Raw genomic sequence first — 23,120 nt, forward strand, 5'->3', positions numbered from 1 at the left:
AACCGTCAACATAATATATAACTTTAAGTGTTTTTCATTCTTGACTAGTTTAAAACTTGCATGGTTAATCTAATATTTTTCAGAAATGCCTCATTTAATCTGAATAGTAATATACTAATTGCCTATCCTTATAAGAGAACCACATGCAAATTCAAAAACCAATATAAATGCCAGATCAAGTTCTGCTTTCATCAACTAGTTAATTTCCTCAGCGACAATTTCTCTAACACCAATTTAGTATTCAAGTGAAGTGTGAAACGGCAATTATGCATAATAACCAGTTGATCTACAGTATGTACCGCTGCTCGGCATTGCAATTAGTCTTAAGATATTATATGATCAATAAGAGACGTAATTGGTGTTATTTCTTGACGTTCTATACGTGATCAATTAGTATGATTATTTTTGAGTACGTGGTAGAGAAAGTGACTACTGGTCACGAAGTCTCAAGTACCAGAAGGCGCTTATGTCCCGCTGTGTTCACTTTAAACGTTCTGTGGGTTTAACAGCCATTGTTGTTTGCACTCCATTTCACATACCTATTAAGAAAAACGCAGCATTTTCAATGTTAAAAAAGTTCAAAGTTTAAGTGCAAATTAGTATAGCTCCAACACTGCTACAAGTATTAAGGTTTGTCAATTACAACTGTATTTGACTGAAGTCAGAATTTGACAGCAACCTTAAATTTCCTGGCAGAAATGCAAGGTTTATTGATGGTAATAAATGGTTTCGTTGTTGAAAAAGTAGCGTGCCTTGTTTAAAGCCTAATCTTGATGAAAGCAAGGTGGAAAAACCCCTAAATATTGAACGCCCTGCTGCGCCCTTTAGTGCAATTTTCAGCTTTGAAAATAGTCTTATAAATATAAGCTTTATTTTGGCTTTGCTTACATGAATGTGCTCAATAAAAGTAGCAATCACTAAGTAAATTGCTTATACTTTTTTTAATATACCTAATCCATACTTTTTTAATATTATAAATACGAAAGTAACTCTATCAATCACGCCTAAACTACTGAACCAATTTGCATGAAATTTTGTTTGAAGCTATTTTGATACCCGAGAAAGGACACAGGCTACTTTTTACCCCGGGAGAAACGCATTCCCATGGGAAATGACAGGTGGCGGATGAAGTCGTGGGTAAAAGCAAGATGATTATATATTGTTGGAACAGAGTCAGTCAATGGACTTGTGACCAAGGCAAAGAACAAAAAACGCGAAACGTCGGTCGACTTTAAAATACTTACCCTAGGCTTGTAGGTATTGCAAGGAACTATGCTATACATTTCTGATTAGATGTAACGTGTTAAAGTTAATTATTATAGTATATGGGAGAAAACAATGGAAAGCATAGTGGCTTTCATATAGTTGTCAACTGAGATACGTTGACAACTATATTTAAACTAAGTTTAAAAGCACAAAATAATAAAAGGTATATTTTTCAATATCCTGTCTTGAACATAATCTTCGCTTGATAGATTAAAGATCAAGCTACATTATTATTAGTGGACAGTACTCGGTAATTGTAGACAATTTATTCATTGCCCTTACATATTAATGGATCCTGTGGACGTCCAATTACATTGATCAATTATAGAACAGTGACAATTATGATATCGTGCACGGTTGTGCGGTGGGCCAAGTTCTTTACGACTTTACTTTGTATGTCTTTGTACTTTTACAGCAATATATTTACTGTTTGTATTGATAATTATGTGTTACAATATACGAGCGTGTTTTATTATATGCACACTGTATGTCATGTTGTTATACCTACTACATTAGAAAAAAAAAGTTTAGGTAATCAGTGATTCGAAACTGAGACCATGTGTGAGCCATCGCGTACTTTACCTCGACTTCTAGAACATTTTTGGATAAGTTCGAAAAAATAAAATCAAGAGTCAATGTTACAAATTAATTTATTTAATATCACAGATTTAAATACAAAATTTACATTTAGTTAGTACATTAATAACTAAAGATCTTAACGTTATAATGAAAATAACTTTTATTTTATTGACTTCACTTGTTATTTTCATTTAAAACATTAAGATCATAATATACAAAGCGTACAGTATAAAACAATTTACAAATAAATGTATAAAATTGGCAGTTATCTGATGAATATTATATTTCAGTCTTTTTTAAGTTAAACAAGTTGAAAATTCATTTTTTAGAATGACCTGTTCTTTTAAATTTGTGCGACAAATGCATAACGGCATTTTTTATTAACCATGCCAAAAAAATACTAATTTATAAAAATAATACATAAATAAACATAATTATCAATTACCAAATCCAAATTTCTAATACAAAAATATAATAAATAAAATAATACGTTACTCCAACAATAATTTAACGCTTCAATATTTATAGCCTTGTCAAAGAGAGTTGATATATTTTATTTTTTACATTTGCAAATAATAATACCGCTAATTTCTATTTCCAATCATTTGCTCAGATGCAGAGGTCTGAAACATTTGAACTTGTATATAGATCAATCTCACTTAAAGACTATTAGCTAGGCACAATAATCATTTAGAACTAATGGGACTTCCTGGATACTTTACAATATAAAAACTTCTAATTCAAAGTAATTTTTATATAAAATGAGTGTCTAAATTATATATAAACGAAACACAAAAAAATCATAAACTATTACTTGGCTTACGCACTCTCATGCGCCTGCATTTAATTTACAAAAAACTTGTTTAAAACGGGCATTCATTTAATTATAATCAAACGAAGAGTATAAAAACAAAAAAAACATATTAATGTTTCAATTTTTAAACATTACTTCGAGTCTAAATAAATGCATGAGGTTTCTGTACGGCTTTATTTTTTATCAGTACAAAGGCTCAAATTTCACATCTTATAATACCTATGAACATACATACATAATATCACGCCTGTAATACCCGAAGGTTAGGCAGAGGTAAATAAAATTACGTCATTATTGCCATTTAGCAAACTTAGTTAGAATATTTCAACACCTAAGAAATCAAATGAAAATCAGACAAGTCCCATTAGTACCTTCTTCAAACCACTACTTGACAATAGTCAAACATATTTTATCTCTATAACTAGTGTCTATGTGGCCTGAGGGTAGCGTGACTGCTACATCGACTTTAGATACTGAGGTAGGTGATGACGTCAGCTCGGCTAGTTGCGACGAGCATTCACTGGATCTCGATGTCATTGTGCGTGCTGAAAGAGAATATTGTTTTAGGAAGGAGTAATGATGATTGTATATGTGTTTCTAGGAGAAATATGTTGAAACCATTTTTTTTGGTAGCTTGTTTTGTCATTGATCTTGGCCCTAATTTGTTACAATGACATAATGTAATGGATAAATTGTAAGTGGAAAAATGTTGAAAGTGAATTGTATTAATTCTTAAATAATTTTAATAATTTTTATCCATAAGATGTCAAACACTATAAAAACTGATACTCGTATTTTGTTTCACAACAGTAAGCTGTATGAAAATTCAGCAACATGCAAACAGTGAAGAAAATACAAAAATATTTTATTTTCCTGTTATTTCTTCAAAAGTTAAAAACAAATTTAGTCACAGCAATATACAAAAGAATCGACGCAACTAAAACACAAATAAAAAACAACCTTTATTACTACCCCTTTTTCAACCCTCCGTAATTTAGACCCCAAATATTTTGATATTTTTTTACACTTACAATTGGTGTAACAACTGGACGCCGAGTCACCGGAAGGGCTGTAAGGCTTCATCTCGTAATGGTTACTTCCGGTTGACGACTGCTGTCTACTGCGGTTCCCAAATGGGGATGAATAGCTAGGGGTGGAAAAATAATGGCGCATAAAGGAAATTGATGTTAAAAGTTATTATTATAAACAACGATGTATTCTTAGTCTTGCTTTTTTGTTTAGCAAATTTTTTGCAGTACATTATCGGGTATTAAGATTCTTAATTCACACTTTCGTAAATACAAAAAAAAACAAGAGGAAATATTTTACGTTTAGATAGTAATGTCTTAAAATATTTGATTACTCATACTGTAAATCATTAACATTGGATTGGAATACGATTTATAACAGAAAAGATTATTTCTGTCGTCGATTTTATAACTGTGTTAATTCAAGCAGTTAAGACCTAATATTGCAGAAATAGTGTACAGTAAGAAACTCACCTGTCTCTAACATGAGGCATATCATAATGATTGTCGGGACCCTGCATCCAGTATTCGTTACAGGTCCTTGTCAAATCCGGACCTGCGTTGTTCTTGTCGCGACCTGAATGTGTTTTTGGTATACCTGAATTTGGGATAAATAATTTCAAATACTGGTAACCAAAAAAATATGGAGATAACGAAAAAGGGCTTGGTACAACATAATAAATAACATCTATTCTATGTACCGTTATAAAGGACATCTAAATAATAATCCAGAGATCAAAACTCTTATTCAGATAAAGGTTCATCAAATTCATGCCCCGAGTCACTAAGAACGTTGAGTTGCTTTAAAACTATTCTTTATCATAAGACAACAAATTACAGATTAACAAAGCCTTTTACACTCACCTATTCTCCCAGCAGCATATCCCGGTCGGTTCTTATACTTGCACCAAACGTATAAGATTGCCGCTCCAGCGATCAGCATCGCGACTGTGATACCAACACCCACGTACAAAGTGGTGTTGTTTGTGTAAAACCCTGGACACAAATACTAAGTTGAAGAAAGAAGACACACTACGAAGGAGAAATTATTTGTTTTGTTGTAGAAATTCTTCAGCTACCTACCATTCTGGATAACGTCAAGGAATGTAACGACAACTTATATTTACGTACATACTATTACGTAATATTACCAACGGTCTACTCGAAAGTTAAGGGTCTGAAAGTTGACGGTCACTACTTCTAAATTATGAATTTTGTATTCCTCCGCTAACCGTGAACCTTGCCTACAAGGTTCTCTACTAAGTTATCAGACTACAGAACAAAATCTTATAAGCGATTTCTAATAATATCTTACTCATTCCCGTAGTACAGAGGCCATCGACACAGGCTGCGTGTTGTAGCGTAGACCCAGCACAGTTACCAGTGCACTGTCGTCTTCGTATCCTCACGCAATCACCGCTGCAGGTAGACCATGAACTCCAGGGTGACCAAGAACCACCTAGGAGTAAAAAAATCTATTTGAGAATAAATCATTAACACGTTTGGTAAATTCTACAGATGCTTGTAACAATTTATTGCTTATTGGAATTATGAACTAGGTAAGTACAAACAAATCTCCAAATAAACAGATTCAAGTTAAATAGGTTGCAGTTAGTCTTGAACTACTTAAGGGTCAAACCTGAATTACAATGACTAATTACATTGAATTAAAAATGATACCATGCTTTTCAAATGTTACTTAAGTAAGGTGCCTTTATCAAAGTTTTCGGAATAAGCCATATAAATATACAGGTTTAATTTTTAATACTTATTTGTGTGTAAACTTGGCTCTGTGTACTTAGTGGGGACAACAAACAACCTTACCAAAACAAACAAACTCCCTCCTACCACTTAATTTCTATTGACAATCTCACTCACTGTTGCACGTGACGCAATCCTCGTCGCTTTGTGAGGCGTGTCCTCGGCAGGGCGCGCCGCCATTGGCCGGCGTCGGCTCTGTGCAGCTGCGCGTGCGCCGACGCCCGCTTGTTTGTGTACCGCAGCGGCAAGGTGACCATGGTGACCATTCTGACCAGCCACCGTTTACTGTACCAAAAATGGTGGCTTATAGAAATTAAGTGCCTCGTCTGTGTAGAAGTGTTTCACATTTGATAAGCATTCAAATGTGTGACAATTTCGACAGTTTAAATATAACCGTCGATGCTACCCTTACATTTTTCGATTATTTTAATGTTGTAGTTTGTTGTAACGCACATTAGAGGTGATTTGGCTTTTTACTTATTGGATATTTAATCGTTTTAAATGAATTGTCAATAAATTACATGCTATGAACTAATACGTTATAAAATCTAGGGTTCACAGCCACAAAAAATCATATTCACCACAATTAACAGCCTGATTATTTCATTAACTATCATTACATCACGCTCCTTTTACAACTAGTAACTAGTTGTCTATTCTTGTAACTGTTACAAGAACAGACATTGTTTTATGAAAACACTAGATCACAATGGATTGTATTCACATGAAGTAATAACTCACCGTAGACAGACAAAACAGCGACGTCTGATTCTCTTCTACCGGCGATGTTCTCAGCTACACACGTGTAGTTAGCCATATCCTACACAACAAAAAGGGAAATTTTATTAAAAAATAAAGTGATTAGTTTGAAATTATAGGGTAAAAGAAAACTGTCGAATAATGTCACTTCAAAATTCCTTGTCAGCACTGTGTTGCAAGAGTCCGATATGTTGTAAAGTCTATGATTGAAACCCATTTTAGTCGCCACGAGGGCAAAGGTAACTAACTTTACTCAATATCTTTGACTAGTGAAAAAAAATTAAAAACACTAACTTCCAATATGATCGTTTCAATGCTAATCGACAATTTGATCGTAACATCAACAGCTGCATCTTATATGTACTAGCCACTGGTTTTGCTACAGTATATTGTACGTAGGTAAATTTCTAATATGCTATTCTTATCGGACTCAAGAGTGAAGAGAAAAGTAGTAGTTTCAATAAATTTAAGAAGTGAAGTTTCTCACTAACCTGTAAAGTAACTTTAGGTAGTACTAAAGTTTCAACAGTAGGTTCTATGGTGATGCCATTCCTCGTCCATTTGATGGTAGGAGGCGGTGCTGCAGGTGGCGGCACACATCTAAACGTGACCGATCTACCAGCTTCTACTGTTGATGACATCGGCTGTTGGACGAATTGCTTCTTTATGTCTGGAGACAGAAGGTTTGTTTTAGAATAGCTGTTTTAAGATTAACAGAATTTTTTTTCTCAGAAAATATAATTTCTTGGAAAATTGGTAGTCTTTTTTATAATACTTAATTGTAGAGCGGGAGGCGCTTTACAACTATATGTATTTTCAAAGAATTAAAAAATAGTGGAACACTATCACGCAATTTTAAAATTTCATTTCGCATAGCCATATAGCTACAAAAGTAAAACAGTCAGACATAGTAAAGTCAAAGTCAAATAAGTCAGAGTAGAAATAAAATCAGATTTTCTGTAAGAAAATTAGACTAAATTTTATTTAGAATTTTTCTTATTTTTCATTTGAAAGTAAGCGCAACATCGTACGGTGTAAAAATTAATTTCTTAGATTGCATCACCATCAATAAGCAATACTTATCAACATTTATCATAATCATCTTCTTCCTCAATAAAACAGCTTCATTTAAAGTGTAAATTGATACCATAATTAACAATCTGCATTACATCACAAAAAACTGGTCTACCACACAAACAATTTTCCGAATCGGTTTCGTAATATTGAAAAGGCTTATTACCTAATCACGTAGAAGGCACTTACGACGTTTCATAATTGTCAAGTAGTTTCATCATGAGATGAGCAAATAGTCTGTGGTACGGCTTTCAAGCAACTTTCGCTTGAGCATGTAGGGGATCCTCCCTCATATCACAAATAGAAAGCTAGTGAGCATTCATCAAAGTGCAAAGTGCTCGACTTAACGAGCGGAAATAATGTTTCCTCTATATAATGGTTCCGTTACCCACCCTCTTAAAAAAGGGATGAAAATAAAAACAGTCGTAGAATTTTTTGGACGATTGTATCGTTAAAAGTTCTGGAGATATGGAGGATTATGATAATAAAATAAACGAGCTTTTTATTTTATAAAGAAGGGATAAATAGTTTTCTATCCATAACCTTACCCACAAATCGCCAGATATTAATTTATTTCATGCAGAAGAAGCCGTTACCCTATTGCAACAAACCCCGTTTGTTGATAAACAGCTAAAGCAACATCTAGAAATATTGTGCCACTGCCTATACCAGGCATAAAGCCCAAAACCTTGTAATCTGTACCTCGATTCTATACCACTATCAACTACCGGCAACCAACTAGCTATCGAGAAATGTTGTATGAAAAACTCATCAGCGCTTCTAACGGGTATCGTAGGTACTAGTTGAGCGGTACATTTTAAATGTAAAACTTTCGATAATCGACAGTGCTGACTGTGAAGAATTTCGCTACTGTAGTTTAGTACTACAGCACTACCGGTCAGAACACCGTTACAGAAAATATACTATTTCGTGGAATATGTAATTTTGGTCGCAGAATGTAAGGGATTCATAACACTCTGGGGAAACCATTATTTCATATTATTGCAAAAGGTAGAATCATACTCCTGGGATTAATCAGGGAAGACTAAATAAAAGGCTTCACAATTTATGTACTGTAGTGTCTGTAGTTAGGTGTGTTTTGGTTATATCGTCTGTAGGAGCATTGGGCATCCGTTTCAAAAACAGCTTAAGCGCCTTCAAAATCACGAAAGTATTTGGTGTAGTTTCAAATATGACTTACGACCTTGTTTTAGACTAAGCGACAACGTTTTCATAGGTTTGAAATCTTAAGTGACGAAAAGTTATTTTGAATTTGATATGGGTATTTTTGAACAATGCTGATCATTGTCCATAACGACATGAAGACAGCACAAAACATACAACAAAAGCCGTAGGCAAAGCCGTTAGACTAATCTGGTTAAATGAGAATGGAACACAGTCCGTCTGTCTCCTGAGTTATTAGAACCGCTTGTAGAATTAAGATGAAATTCGCTAAATTATATCACATTACCTATTAAAGCCACATCAAATACAATAACAAGTATCAGTCTAATCTAATAATATTACTCACACCATAAATACCATTTGAACCTCAACAGTATTCCCTGAATTTACGAACAATCATTTTTCTAAGAACAAACAATCACAGCGAACAATGTATGTTATATCTATTAAACTTGACTAGGATTCCCAGAGCCTCATACAACATTGATGACTTAGCAGAATACAGTGCTTACTTTCCAAGAATGTATAGACGGTGTCGTTATTATGATAATAGACCTCCGACGATTTCAAAGAGAACGTTAAACTGTCTAGTAATTCTTAATAAAATTCTACAAAACATATATTTTCAAGCAAAGTTATATTTGAAATTTACCAGAGAAGACGACAATCAAAAATTAAATGATGACTATACAATGCCTCAACTCTAAATGTAGCTGTTATAAAATTATTCTTTACACTTCTTCTAATCTTAGCCAAAAATAGCCAACTCTACAATTTTTCAAGAATTCAAAAGATCTAAATCTGTTAATCAGCGACCTCGTTATTATTCCTAAAAAAAATTACAACCCCTATAACTCATTCAACCATCAAAAACTGTCCACAATTTAACATCATACTCTTAATTACTCCGACACTTTACTTCTAAGTCGGCTACAAAACATTGTGAAATATAAAATATTTAAATTTTTCAAAAACTTGTCATTTGGATGATTATTTGTTTGTACATGGCGTGTCTTCGCTCCGTGGGGTGTTTATTTCTAGACAATGGCAGCCGTTAATTGTCTGCACTCCCATTTTATTTTCATCCTCTTATTGTGACAATATATTCGTTACTTTCACGAGTTTTGTTACGTTTGTCAGTTGTCGTTTATTTTTCGAATGGAGAAAGGAAGTGCGGGTTCGAGGGGAGTCGTATTCAGAAGTCATTTTGTTTCTTTTTTGCTTTTAATTTATTGCATATTTTATGTTGAATGGACACTAAGTTTAATGGGGTTGATTAAAGTGCTTGAAACAAATTAAATACCTACTAACTTCAGGAACTATTCCTCCGTTCTTTAAGGTTTCGGTTAAATTGTTTATTTGTGGAAACAAACCTTTTAAAATAAAGCTATGTCAGCAATGCAATTAATATTGTATCTTGATCGTAGTTTATTTAAAAACCTTTTTATATTATGACAGTCCAAAGCCTACACAAGCCGAACTTCAAAATGTCTCAAATACCGAAGACTAATGTGCTGGGATATAAAAAAAACATCAATAAAAATAGGTATAGGGATATAAAAAAACTGATATTTAAAATATGGTATTTTCAATATCTTCAAAACAGTTAATCAAATCCATAATCAAGATCATTCACAAACGAGACCACCTCTAAACCAATGTAAATAAACTATCAAACAATCCCAAATATATTGACCACACGGTTCATTAGTAAATGAAAAGAATGAAATCAACTCTCGAAGCGTAGCGATCGCTAAATAATAGAAACATTAAAATGTTAATCAGTTTCAAACGAGAACACTATTAAGAAGCGGAAACTATTAAGTTGTTCAACAAAATATATTAATGGAAACAAAACTACGAGAGAGGCTTTTAATCCTACTTATGATGGTCGTAAAATTTTTAATTGTACTGGTTATTATGGCGATGATATTTATGAGGAAATGCTCCGGTAGTTCTTAAACGACGGGGAGAGAGAACGACTATATGCAGTTTGAGATCGTATTGTGTTTTGTAGTACTTTGGCTTCCAATGACAGAAAAACTATAACTGAAGCAAATTTTGATGGTATTACTTTAATGAGTTTTACGTGAAAATATTAGTTAGTAATTGTTTTACAAAGATTTTCTGTCCGGCGGTACATTTTCGATATAGAGGAAGCCTTTTCCAGCAGTAGAACGATAAAGGCTTATAATAAATCATTTATGACGGTGGCACAGGCTAAATAGATTTTGTATTTTCTGATAAAAGAGTTGTTAGGAAAGAAACAATATAAGTACACACAAATCTACTTTAAAATTCGAGCACCCAACCTAAATAAATTAGAAAAAAATATTTTCGAGTCGTAAAACTAAGTCAAAGGCATTCCAATATGGACAAAAAAATCTTCAAATATATCCTCACCAACCTAGTTTCAAACGGCGCGTAAAGTTGGAACATACTAGACCCAGTTGGCTAGCAAAAACACTTGGCAAGAGCCGCGGCCAAACGACATGAATGGCGTACCAACGAGCCGGTTATGGCCACTGCGAGCATTGCATCGATTTTACTTACCTATACGCTTTTTATTGTAACGGCAAGACATTTTTGTGAAAAATAGTACAGTTATATTTTAGTAGATGTTCATGAAGTGTTGAAATTCGTTTTTAGTTGGCTAGTTGGGAATGCGTTATTGAATTTTAATTTGTGAAAATGTGATTCAGAAGAAGAAGAGGGGCCAGGACTTTCTTCTCATTGGCCCCAACTTCCGAACTGGCGGTAAATTCACTTATAGTATTTGACCATCATTAGTTCTATTACAATAAAAACACTTGCCGTAACAGATGTAAAATAAGCTCCATTTTACATCTGTCTTCATTAACGAGCGACATATCATAAAAAATCACATAATTATTTCAAAGCTACTTACATGCAAACTCGATAAAAACACCCTGACTCCGTATCCTCCCCTTACTATTCCATGCGTAACAATCGCAGCTATACTTCTTGCTGCTCCCATCCAATTCATTCCTAGTTACATTCAGTTCTGCTTCAACGACCCTCACTCCATTATGAGGATCAACATGTTCCAACTGAACAGTCTTCTCTGTTCTAACATCATTACATTTGAAGTACACTTGTAAAGCATTAGCGGCTCTACAGAGTAAATTAGCTGGTCTATTTCTTAGGACGTAGGAATTCTTAGGTTCTAGTAAAAACATTGGTAGACCGTCTATTGTTTCATCGTTTTCGGGGAGTGGTATGTAGTCATCGTCTTCGTCGGCTTCTGCTTTGAAGTCTGAGAGATAAGGATCGAAGTTCACGAGACCGTCTGGGTGGATGTACTCTGGTCTCGTTTCTTTTGTTGTGTGTTCTGGATCTGGAACAAAGAGAAAAGGTTTTTAGTAATTCGAATATACGAATGTTTTTGTAACTTAAAATTGGTCAATGTAAAGAGTCTATTTCGACAAAAAATTGCTAAAGTTGGCAAGAATGGATTGCTTAAATTATTTTGCAACCACGATTACACACCAATAATATTTAAAAACGATACTTTTTGCCTCTAAAATATCCTTAGTAAATATCTTATCTTAAGCAAAGAAAAAAGTGCTAACTAAAAATATTAGTCCGTTTCGTCGGTACTTCAAAGGGAACATTTAGCCTACATCAGTAGCTGTCTCAGTTGATAGATAATTAAGATGAATGCAGGTGCTCACCGTGCTTACAGGATCATAAATATTTAAGTGAATTTATCTAAAGTACAGATAACGTGTGTAGTCGTGTTTGTGATTTAACTTAGGAGTGTTATAACTGTTGAACATGTGTGAGCTAGTTCGTGTATTAATGTAAAACTAGTTTAGATTTTTGTGAATGTGACTGTATTTTTTAAAAGAAATCTTGTTTTCAAATAACTACGATTCAAACATAACTATACCAAGACACTACGAACAAACTAATCACTTAAATATCAAAACCGAAGTAATTACTTTTTTTTTTCTAAACCATGCAAATATTTTACCCAGCGGGAAGTCCAACTCAGACAATGCTATGCGGCAACTGCCTTAACCACAAACACAAAAATACTTAATTAATTTCTAAAGCCCATATTTTACCAAAGCGCCGATATTTATTGTTTCTCTATCATTTTTTGTGGGTCCATTAATATTTTAGTTTTTGTTTCTCAAAACGATCCCACACCATGTAGACCTACCTGATCCCTTTAGCCACCTGTCATGTCAATCATAAAAACTGCTACAAAACTCAACGGTGCGTGACTAACAAGCTAGTTCTGCAGATACATTTGATGCAAAACCGTTTTGTTTTATCAATACTTTTGCTATTTAGAACGTATTTATGTATAAGATAGTAGGCAAGTTTTTATTAGGTATGTTATGCTTGTACTGGGGTTTGTATTGTTGATTATTGAAGACAGAAGATTTTTTAACGTTGCACGTTACATGTTTATAAGAATCTTAGGTGATTAGCCTACTTGGAAGATACAACAATAATGCAACCGTAGAAGTTAAAAAAAAAAAAGACTTTGGTATAAAGATTTGATAAAGTACTTAAATCTGTCTGCTTTTGTTTTAAAATAAAATAGTACTAAACTTTATACGTAAACAATACAAAAATTCATAAACTTACTCGTAAGCACAATGAAACAGTCTACGAAATTATGTTATCTTTAACCGAAGTGTAGAGACAGCGACTCTACGAAACGTTGATATCGTTTATGCTTTAAAATATCGTTTATTATAAAAATAAAAATTCTCAGCAAATTATTACTCAAAATTATTACAAGGGTCCTGGGAAGTTTCAAAACGGGTTTCTTTAAGAGTCAGCTGTATTGAATTAAACATATTGCGAGTATTGTTATTATACTTGGGCTTACTTCAGCTAATAATACAGTAATCGGATACCGGATTCTACCACCTTTTAGTCAAAACCGTTGGGCTCTTTCATCGAAATTTGATATGCCTTTTAGTTCGAGAGAGATTCTCATATTATTTGATATTATCGAAGATTGTTGCAGAGATGTTTATTATTGTTTGTACCTGCTATATGAAAGGGCCATTTAGGGTCAGCTTTTAGTAAAAGGTTTTTAGTGCCTTCTTTTTCTTTGTTATTATTATCTTAATCCTATTTAAGGTTTTATTTAACTGTGTACTTATAGCATAACTATACATTTTTGGATCGAGTTTTACGCTTTCATTGCCTCGTCATTCATGATGTTTTCCAAAATTGTTTGCTGTTATTAGGTCGTTTTAAAATAACGTCTTCTCAAACAGTAGTACTAATTACGGTACTAAAGGTCAAATAATATTTTTTTGCGTTATCTCCTAGGCTTGAAGGACATAAGACACTAGACACATGCCATAGTATTTGTCAAAACAACTGAAACAACAAGCTACAAAATAATATTTTTAACCCCACATTAAACTCAAATACTTTTGTTCTAACTAGATCCAATTTAGTTTACTTCAATAGTGCAATGACCTCTAGTGCAGATTAATATCCGATAGAGCCCGATCGTAACTCGAAGATATCATAACTCACAAACCGTTGCAATTAATTTCGAAAGTCTGTATCAAAAACCGGTGCAATTTTGTGATTATTGAATTAAATTTTAGTACTTCTAATAAGCAAAGTGACTGAATTCAATTTTGTTTCATTTGCATAGATAATATCAATGTAATGATGTCAGAGACGCTTGAAGTTAGTTCCCGAGGCACTTGGGAGCACGTTTTGCATAAATAAATATGGTAGGTTGAAAAGGTGACAAAGTTGCACTAACTTGCGATCGGAAATCACTTACCAAAGTGTTTGCAAGTACAAAAAAGTAACGTTAAATCGTCAGGAACATTATTGAAATATACTCAATACTCATGCTCTATGCAAGAAATATAACGAAAATAATCATAAAACTGCTAAGGTACCTACATACAATCTCAAAATGTATTCTTATTTCTTAAACTGTACTTACAAACAGCCATTAGAAATAATGTAAACTAATAAAAATTAACGACAAAAATAAACATATAAGACTAGGACTGTAATATAATTGAAATTCAGAAGCTACCCAATAATATATCAAACAAATATATGAATATAAAGCGAGAGAAAACTTGCAAGAAATCATAACCTGTTGTTATGAGGCGTGCTTTCATCAAACTAGTCATAAAAATGAAATTGAAAATTCAAATCATAACGACAACTAAAAATACGACCGTCTACAATTACCAATTGCGATTTAAAGTCGCCGCAAATAATCGCTATTGCGTGTCTCTGACCTGCAATTTGTACGCGACTGGTCGCAGGAATAGGGATGCAAACTTCTGAATTAAAATATTGGTGTATCGATATATCGCACAAAAGATACTATACAAAAGATAGGTACTAGGTAAGATATTTAGACTGCCTACGTGGCGCAGTCGTTTAGGTCGCCATGCCGCTACCATTGCGTCGTGAGATCGTGGTTTCAATTCCCACCGGGAACAATTATTTGTACGATCCACAAATAATTGTTTCGGGTCTGGTTGTACTTTTTGTCCGTTGTTTGTATGTTTGTAAACACAAGAGCAATTCTCAGTCCGGTAGAAGTCTTTGAAGTTAGAGTTAAATAGTCGATTTCGATTGATGTTAAACAAAAGCAGTTAAGTCCTTTTGGCACATGGGTAGTTGATTTTCAAAAATGTAGGCATATCACCTAACATTTTTTGCAAAACATACATGGAAGTTTCGCTACAATAAACATAGATTTTACTCTGAATTAAAGCATCGATGTATCGTGTACATCTCTATTTGTACGCAACTGGTCACAGGACGTCTTAAACTTATATTTAGATAATTGAGCGTACAATGTAATTTTATGATTATCGAATAAGCAAAGACTATTAAAAAGTTTATTTCAATTGGTGATGTCAACCTGCTAGATGGTCTATGGAATAAATGATGGGCTATTAGGCTATATATTTAATAGACTTCTTGGCTATTTAGTTCATTTAGCAGGCAAATGGTTGAAGAGTTTATTGTTGATGTGACTGTCGGAAGGAATTTGGCATGAGGCATAGCTATTAAAATATAAAAAAATATATTATTTCTTGAATATGGCTGCACATTATAGTAATATATCGTTGTTCTAGTTAATAATTATAATCCTTAAGAATGTTACTGCCTGAATCTAGATTGCTTTATTACGATGTCGAATTAGTAAAGGCTTGAAGAAATTTAGTTTTTTATAAGGCGTTCTGAATTGGCAAAATTTTTGTAAGGAAACTGAAATTTCTTCTGTCATAAAGTGTTTATAGCATAATAATATATTATATCAATTTTATTTTCGAAGCCCATCCTCAATCTCAACACATACCTATTTTGTATTACTCTTGAAATCTTTGTTATAGTTCTAATATATTTTTTTAAAATTTTTGAAATTGTCACCACTCTTGCATAAGTATCAAATAGATTATCACTATTATCAGGTTGAATTTTGACGGGTGCTCTCATACATTTGTTGTCATTTTATTTGCTACATAGGATATTCGATACTTAATTATTAGATTTGAAACTTGCTATATTATATCTTTCGTAACGTTTTCATAATCTTTAATCCGATTCTCAACATTATGAATTCAAAGAAAATCAATATCACCATAATTGTCATACACATCGGCATTCGTTACTCTTCTACAATTTCATTATGAATGACAGAACTGTTTCTAAGTCGTGTAATTGTTAATGTATAAACGTGAGTGGCTTCATCAATCAGACCACCCATTACTTCCTGTGGAGGTAATACCTATGTTGAATATTCATGAATAAATGCATATTATTGCATGGTGACTGCCTCTGTGACACGGCCGGTAGTGTATCCGACTGCTGATCATAAGGTTTCGGTTCGATTCCTGGGTGGGCAAAGTACTGCCGATATTTAGTAATTTATACTAGAATACAACTCAATAGTAGACCGAAGTTTAATACCGGTATATGGTTATAAGCTCGGTCTCTATAACAAGGGACTGACACTGTAAATGACGAAACGTGGGGTACGAGATGTATTTCATACACCTCTGTCCTCACCTCCGGTTATAACACCCTTGATATTATGTGTCCGTATGTATTAAACTTGGCATTAACATTAGTTCTACCAACATCTTCAATAAAACTTTCTCCAATAATCGTTTACTATACGAATCAAGCTGACGGATGTATGCGTAATAAGCGATGCACCATTACTCGTTTATACTACATTGACTAGACGATAATTAAACTTTATAAAACATATTACTATTCGTATAGCAAAACGCATTAATGTCTGCTCTGAATAAACTGCAATGGCTTTAATAAAATACTGCAAAGTTTAAACAGACAATGCAGCTTTTAGCTTCAAACATTACTGTCCAATATTCTAGCGCAAGAATCTCAATCAAAGAGACGATAAGATTTAAAAAATAACTTATATCTATCAGACTTCCACAACCCAGATACCTTGGTTGTAAGGTAAGACTGGCTGTCAGACTTTCAAGGTTTTGACTATTGTCCACGACTGTCAAAGATCTTTAAGAGTCGTGAACAGTAGTCAAAAGCTCAGTTGTGCGCCAGCTGTCAAAACTGGGACCCACAATTTAACGTGCCTTCCGAAAAACGGAGGAACTCGGAACGTATAATATGGTCAACCATCCACAGAACAACCTATGTATGTAAGCGTTAACATCAGAGATCAATCTGCTCGGCTGTTAACTACGTGCAGTCGAATAGGTATAAATGTAACACAAGACCATGTCACACATTATCAAACAAAAACTCTAAGATTAAAATCTATGTATTCTTAATGACATATTCAGTTAACGTCTTTTGTAACTCATCTCGAATATAACAAAACAATCACATTATGACTTGTAATACTGACTTAAGTCAATACTCCACCCTGTAAGATCGATATCCATTTAAAAACAATAGAACTAGAACTATCAAACAACTCAATGAATAATGCAATAAGATCCAAGGGATAGATGACAAGTAATAAAGATAAACAGAAACATGGTGCTACATCTAAATTCATACAACTATAAAGACAAGATGATGATGCATCAGGAATTTAACCACATAACCGGTAACACAGGCATGCGAATGAAATGACAGGATATTCGTAGCTTCAACAAACTAAAAATACAAAACAGGATGTCATAATAGAAGCTAACATCAATAATATTAATAGAAAAGGTGATATAAAAGTATGTAAACAAAAGCATGAAAATAAAACCAAAAATTCAGACCACACCGAATTATTTATGAACCCAAATAAACAAGTAACACGCAAAATATCAACGTGTAATTGAAAATTAACCAAAACCGCAACAAAGACGACCACAACAAAATTATAATTAAAAGGGAAATAATTATAAGCGTAGAACCAAATTAATAAATACTTACTTCCATTCATGACGTTTTTCACACACATAAGAGTGACAAACAAAATCCTTAATGTCCTTTTCAACAGCATCACTGTGAATCACTTTAACTTCATTTATTTAAATAATCGCGATGTTTTTCAACGTTCAATGTACGGAGCGATCGTTACGTGCGCTCGTCGCGGCCTCCCACGGCTAACTGATGTTTCATCTTGATATAATGCACCCCATAAGTCCCCATACTTCGATACATTGTATGGTGTTCACATGGGCTCTCCAATTAATATTAATTGCGTTTCCTCTTTTTAATTTTGACTAAATGGTGTCTAGAAATTGGAACAATTGGAGGGTAAACAGACTAATTAATGACTGAAATTTGACTGAGGAAGTAGTAATTGGAGGTCAATTATGTTTGTTTTTGTTTCGAAACTTTTCAGACCACTTAAAGTTAAGAATATTTTTACTTTCTTATGTAGTTCTTACTTCTGTGTCAAGACAAAACTATTATATTTATTTCGAAAAATAAATAATATTTTAAATAACAAAATTAAACGAGACTTCCATATAATAACTGAAAACTGTAATATATTTTAAATTAAGCATTGTTCCGCACATCTTTGTAACGTTCAATTAATTACTCAGAAAATCAAGGCAAAGTCGATTTCCATCTGAAACAGAACGCCTAACGCCATCTATACTTGAACAATCGCAAACATCGTGAAACTTGATCAAAGCTCTCGCGTTGTGGTAACATTGTAAAAGCTCTCACAGAAAGCTCACCGTTGAACCTTACTTAGTTCGAGATTTGTACAAGAGATGGCGCTGTACTTAATCGCTAGTTTTAGTATGTTGACTGTAGATGTCGCTTTAGATTCTTCATAGTACTGACTTCTATCGGGTATTTGTGTGTACTTTTTACAGTGAGGGTAGATGATATCAAGCACTTAGTTTGCTTCGAGGAGTAGCGTTGGGAATGGAATAGGGATGAGTGCGTTTAGTAGAGCTCGGTAGATGCCCCTAGTTGTTATTTTGGGTTTAAGCGTGATTCATATGAAGGAAGCAATGTAGCAAGTAGTCTAGTAACTGAGCAGCCATGCCGTCGTTTTCAAATATAGGGTGATATCTAGTCGTACTTTAAAATAACTGGTTATGTAATATTATTTCAGGTTGTTGATTTATTTATTTAGGTAAGCTAATTAGTCATTTGGTTACAATAATTATAAGGTTTGCTTAGTTTGGATATAATGACCAATGATGGAAGTGTGCGAGTTGTCCGATTTGTCCGATATTTATATATTTATTTTATGTAGATACAGTAGCAGTAATTGGAATGTAGAGATAAATAATTGACCTTATAATTTTTAACTTTTTGCGAGAACTTACTGCAAAGTTACCAAAAATTGTCCCAATAAATGTAATTTAACTTAACTAGGTACGTATATAGTTGACACTTTCAGCTTCAGCTTGTTGCAGAAAGAAAATCATTCCTCGGGTCATTAACTACATACCTGAATTTACAATATCAACGTAGAATTGTGGGGTAACAAAATAATTACCAATAACTCTACTTATGGTAATTATTATATAAAACACCCATCTTCCTCCCGCATACATTATCTACCGATTTTCACACGAAACGTCTTCGTTTGAAATTCCAAATGATTGATTTCAAATTCAAACGTGGAAGCAGTGTTGCCAACATTGAATATTGATTGCACAAAAGGCGTTTGGCGCCAAAGCGTATTCTCAATTCAAAATTATTCGCGAACCATCGACTCCTTTTGATGGCGCAAAAATATGTAAGTAGCTGAATTCGTCAGTCACATTTCTATTCCGAATAACATTTTTTGTCCCTTGCACTCTAGTGTAAAGTTTATCTACCCTCTCTTTCCTAATTTGCGGTACGGAAATTCAAATTTGACGGGTTGGCTCGCCTTTCCGCTGAATTTTCAAGTATAATGAACCTTTAAAGGTGGAGCAATCAATAAAAATATCAAAGGTTTACTTATTTTATCGAAAGCTTTGAGTTCGTTCGAATATTTCAGCATTTCCATGAGAAAATGTTTGTTCAAGTCATTCTCAGGTATTTTTCTTTTGAGAATCAACATTGCTTTTCAAATGTCAACCTAGTTACCTCTGAAAAGGAGGCCTTGATTGTGATTGACTCCATAAGCAGAACATTATTTGGCCAAACAGATTTAAAACGAGTCAATACATTAATTACTGCTGTTGTATTCCAGTCAAATACAAAATAATATCAATATTTACTGCCTAGCGTGATTGATGATTTCTCATACCTACTAATTATATCTCTATGGTTGAAGTTAAATACAAGTATAGTTCTCGCGCATCTCCCTTTAAGTCCCAATAAAGTACCTTTAAGTACAAGATTTCGAAAAACCGAAATAATAACAAAAATACTCAATAGACACTAGAAGCGATTATCATAATAGTTTGGCTCGCAAACTGGATGAAATGGACAAACTTAAGTAAATCCGTATTTGTGGGCGACCGGTTGTTAGAGCCACTTGAACCAAGTTTGGACTCAACTGAACGAGTGCAGGGGACTTTTATACCGAACGATTGTCATGGAACATTGATACGATAACGCGTGTAGAAATAGTTCATATCGTTTATAAAAAAGTTAATCTTAAAAAACACTGAGCTCTTGAGTACGTTTGTTAACGCAGTACATAATAATACGTGCATATTCCGTTTAGATTAAGAAACTTACTTCAATTAAGGGAAATGCAGGGGTACTAAATGCTAAGCTTATTCAAATAGTCTTAAATCTTTATATTCGTAAAAGTACGAGTATGTCTGATGGATGAGAGAGGTTGATTTCATAAGAGTTTAAGAAAAATTATGTTATGCATATTGTTACACATTGTAAAAACCGAATTCATTAACATTGTATGAGACAGAAAAAAACAACTATCATTAATTACCAATTAACACCACATTGACAATCATCACCACAACCCATATTTGCAAAAGAGATAGGGGCCCAGCGTACACCCCTGTCGGACGCGTGCCTTGTAAAGGTCCCCTCACAACTGTCAACACGCCACTTCCATACATTTTGTACCCAACTCACGCGCCACAAACGAACTGGACTGAGTCTCCAATTGTTCGAATCTTGGAAGCTTAACTCGATCAACGGCTTAGTTGCTTAGTGATAAAACCGCTTTGCTACTGATTTCAGATCGATAGGAGATTATGTGCTAATAATGTTATTACTATTCTATTTATTTGTTTCAGAGGTATTGCTTTCTATACACAGTCTAATATTTCGTAAAAAATACACGACAAAATGTAAAATTAATTATTGCAATCCTTAAAGAAGTCCAAATTCTTTGAAGCCTTAAAACTCTAGTTTTCAGAGATAACGTAACTAAGTACTTATTATGAAGAAACCATTCTGAAAAATAATCCAACTTAGCTACAAACAAACCATTCAAGCCGATTTTACTTCAAGCAAATACAAGTATCTGATCAAATATCAATTATAACAAAGGCCCGAATGTTAAACACCCTACAAACCCTCATGTCCATCCCAAAAAACTTATTCTATACCAAAATATCCTCTTGTTTCATTAAAAAATCACTGTCATAATCTCTTTTAATCCTGACCACTTGTGTCATCCCACCGAACTTATTTTATTCTCTGTCTCGCTTGTTTATATACCCGTCTCTCTCCCACACAACTGTCAACATTCCCACAGACTATACGCGAACTTTATTAATTTATTTTTTTACTACCGTCGAATTAAAACCTTTATCTGATTATCTTTTATCGGTTTTTCGTTGCAATAAATAAAATAATTTTATTTTATTATTTCGATTGTGCTGTAAGCTGATGTGTTTTCACGGTGCAATGATTTTGTATGAAGATTCGCTTTTTTGTTTCGATATTTTGTTCTGATAAAATATTATTGTGGTTTTTTGTTGTCGCAGGTGTGTGGAATTATTGGCGCAGTTTCATTATTTCTGAATGCTTAAGATCTACTATCTAAATGACATATTACTTAAGCCACGGATGTCGAACATATATAAAATAAAAACAAACAAATAACTAATATACTTACCAAAATTTTGCTTTTAAGTAGCAACAAAAAATCAGATCACAAATATAAATCGAACAATTAAAGTTAACCTTTGCTTGTTTAAAAATTAATTTCTGAAACATCAACTTAACAAATCTTCAAAACAACTGACCTATGATATTTGAAATAGATTTGAAAATCTAAGCTCCGTAAGGCGGTAATCCAGTGAGTGCGTTACCGATACAGCATCGCGTTTGAGCTGTGAGCTACGAATATAATCCGCGAACAAGCCCGCCCTACCCTTTAACCAATACGTGACCACAAGCATTATGTGCTGAGATGTACGAATGGATAGATGCGGTAGTGCTAATTCGTTTTCAGTATTCGCCTCTAGCCAGTTACGCTCACCGGTCAGTAAACGATCTGTGGGTTAAACAAACATTGGCGCGGTCATTCCATAGATGGATGACCGCATAGTGGTATTTGAACTGGGCGTCTCCGTGCTTTGGAGTGCACGTAAAAAGTCGGTCCCGATTGTTGTCAAATAAGATAACAGTCATTACGCCCTGTCAAAAGCCTTCGGGCCTTGGACAATTTTGACACTAGGTTGACCACTAACCATACAAAAAAGAAAAGAAGTTTTGCAACTGCATGTATGCTGTATTTTAATGTGCGAGAAAGGTCATGCTGTTGTAGCAGCTAAAAGTTAAGTGTCAAACTATAAATTAGAAAATTATGGTCTTTGATTCAATTTAGCATCTTGTTGAAACCAGATTCTAATTGGAATGTAATTATTTGTAAGGGTCTCCCCACATTAATATATTTATTGAGTCCTAATATATCCTTTCATAATATAAGGCTTTCAAACCAATAAGTTTATTAATCGAAAAAAAATTTTACGTAGCATTCTAATCGTTAGAAATGACATCATCGCAATGACTAACATTAAGTTGATGTCATTACTAACGATAAAATGATTTTAACTTTATTAAATATTCCACAACCAAACAGAAGTACCGCATCAAACAATTCACATATCCAGTGTCAGTGCAGGCTTGTCTCTTGTCTCTCACAATCGGCTCAGTGTCCGTCCTACCGTAAAATTGTATTTGACGTTCGCTCGGACGCGGGGAGCAAATTAACGCGGCTTAGGAGAAAATCTCCGTGTTATGATATTGTGGCGCTTCGCTTATCGCTTTAAGTATGTCGCAAGGTTTAAGTG

At 33.8% G+C, this 23,120-nt stretch overlaps 1 protein-coding gene across 2 annotated transcripts; it reads right to left on the reverse strand.

Annotated features, from left to right (window-relative positions):
• Positions 1 to 1,913: 1,913 nt before the first annotated feature.
• On the reverse strand, positions 1,914 to 18,041 carry LOC142973406 (netrin receptor UNC5C-like). Of its 2 annotated transcripts, none has more exons than XM_076115076.1 (10): positions 17,875 to 18,041; positions 11,375 to 11,824; positions 6,699 to 6,877; positions 6,190 to 6,268; positions 5,566 to 5,733; positions 5,003 to 5,146; positions 4,552 to 4,683; positions 4,162 to 4,264; positions 3,691 to 3,806; positions 1,914 to 3,204 (listed from the first exon to the last, which is right to left on the reverse strand). In XM_076115076.1, exons 1-10 carry the CDS (start codon positions 17,942 to 17,944, stop codon positions 3,044 to 3,046), a joined length of 1,602 nt encoding a protein of 533 aa, XP_075971191.1. In that variant the 5' UTR covers positions 17,945 to 18,041; the 3' UTR covers positions 1,914 to 3,043. The 2 variants fall into 2 exon arrangements, with proteins under 2 accessions (XP_075971191.1, XP_075971190.1); XM_076115075.1 differs by having other exon boundaries at positions 4,162 to 4,285.
• Between the last annotated feature and the right edge of the window lie 5,079 nt (positions 18,042 to 23,120).

Source organism: Anticarsia gemmatalis, chromosome 5 (assembly GCF_050436995.1).
Source record: "Anticarsia gemmatalis isolate Benzon Research Colony breed Stoneville strain chromosome 5, ilAntGemm2 primary, whole genome shotgun sequence".
In the NCBI taxonomy this organism is placed as follows: Eukaryota; Metazoa; Arthropoda; class Insecta; order Lepidoptera; family Erebidae; genus Anticarsia; species Anticarsia gemmatalis.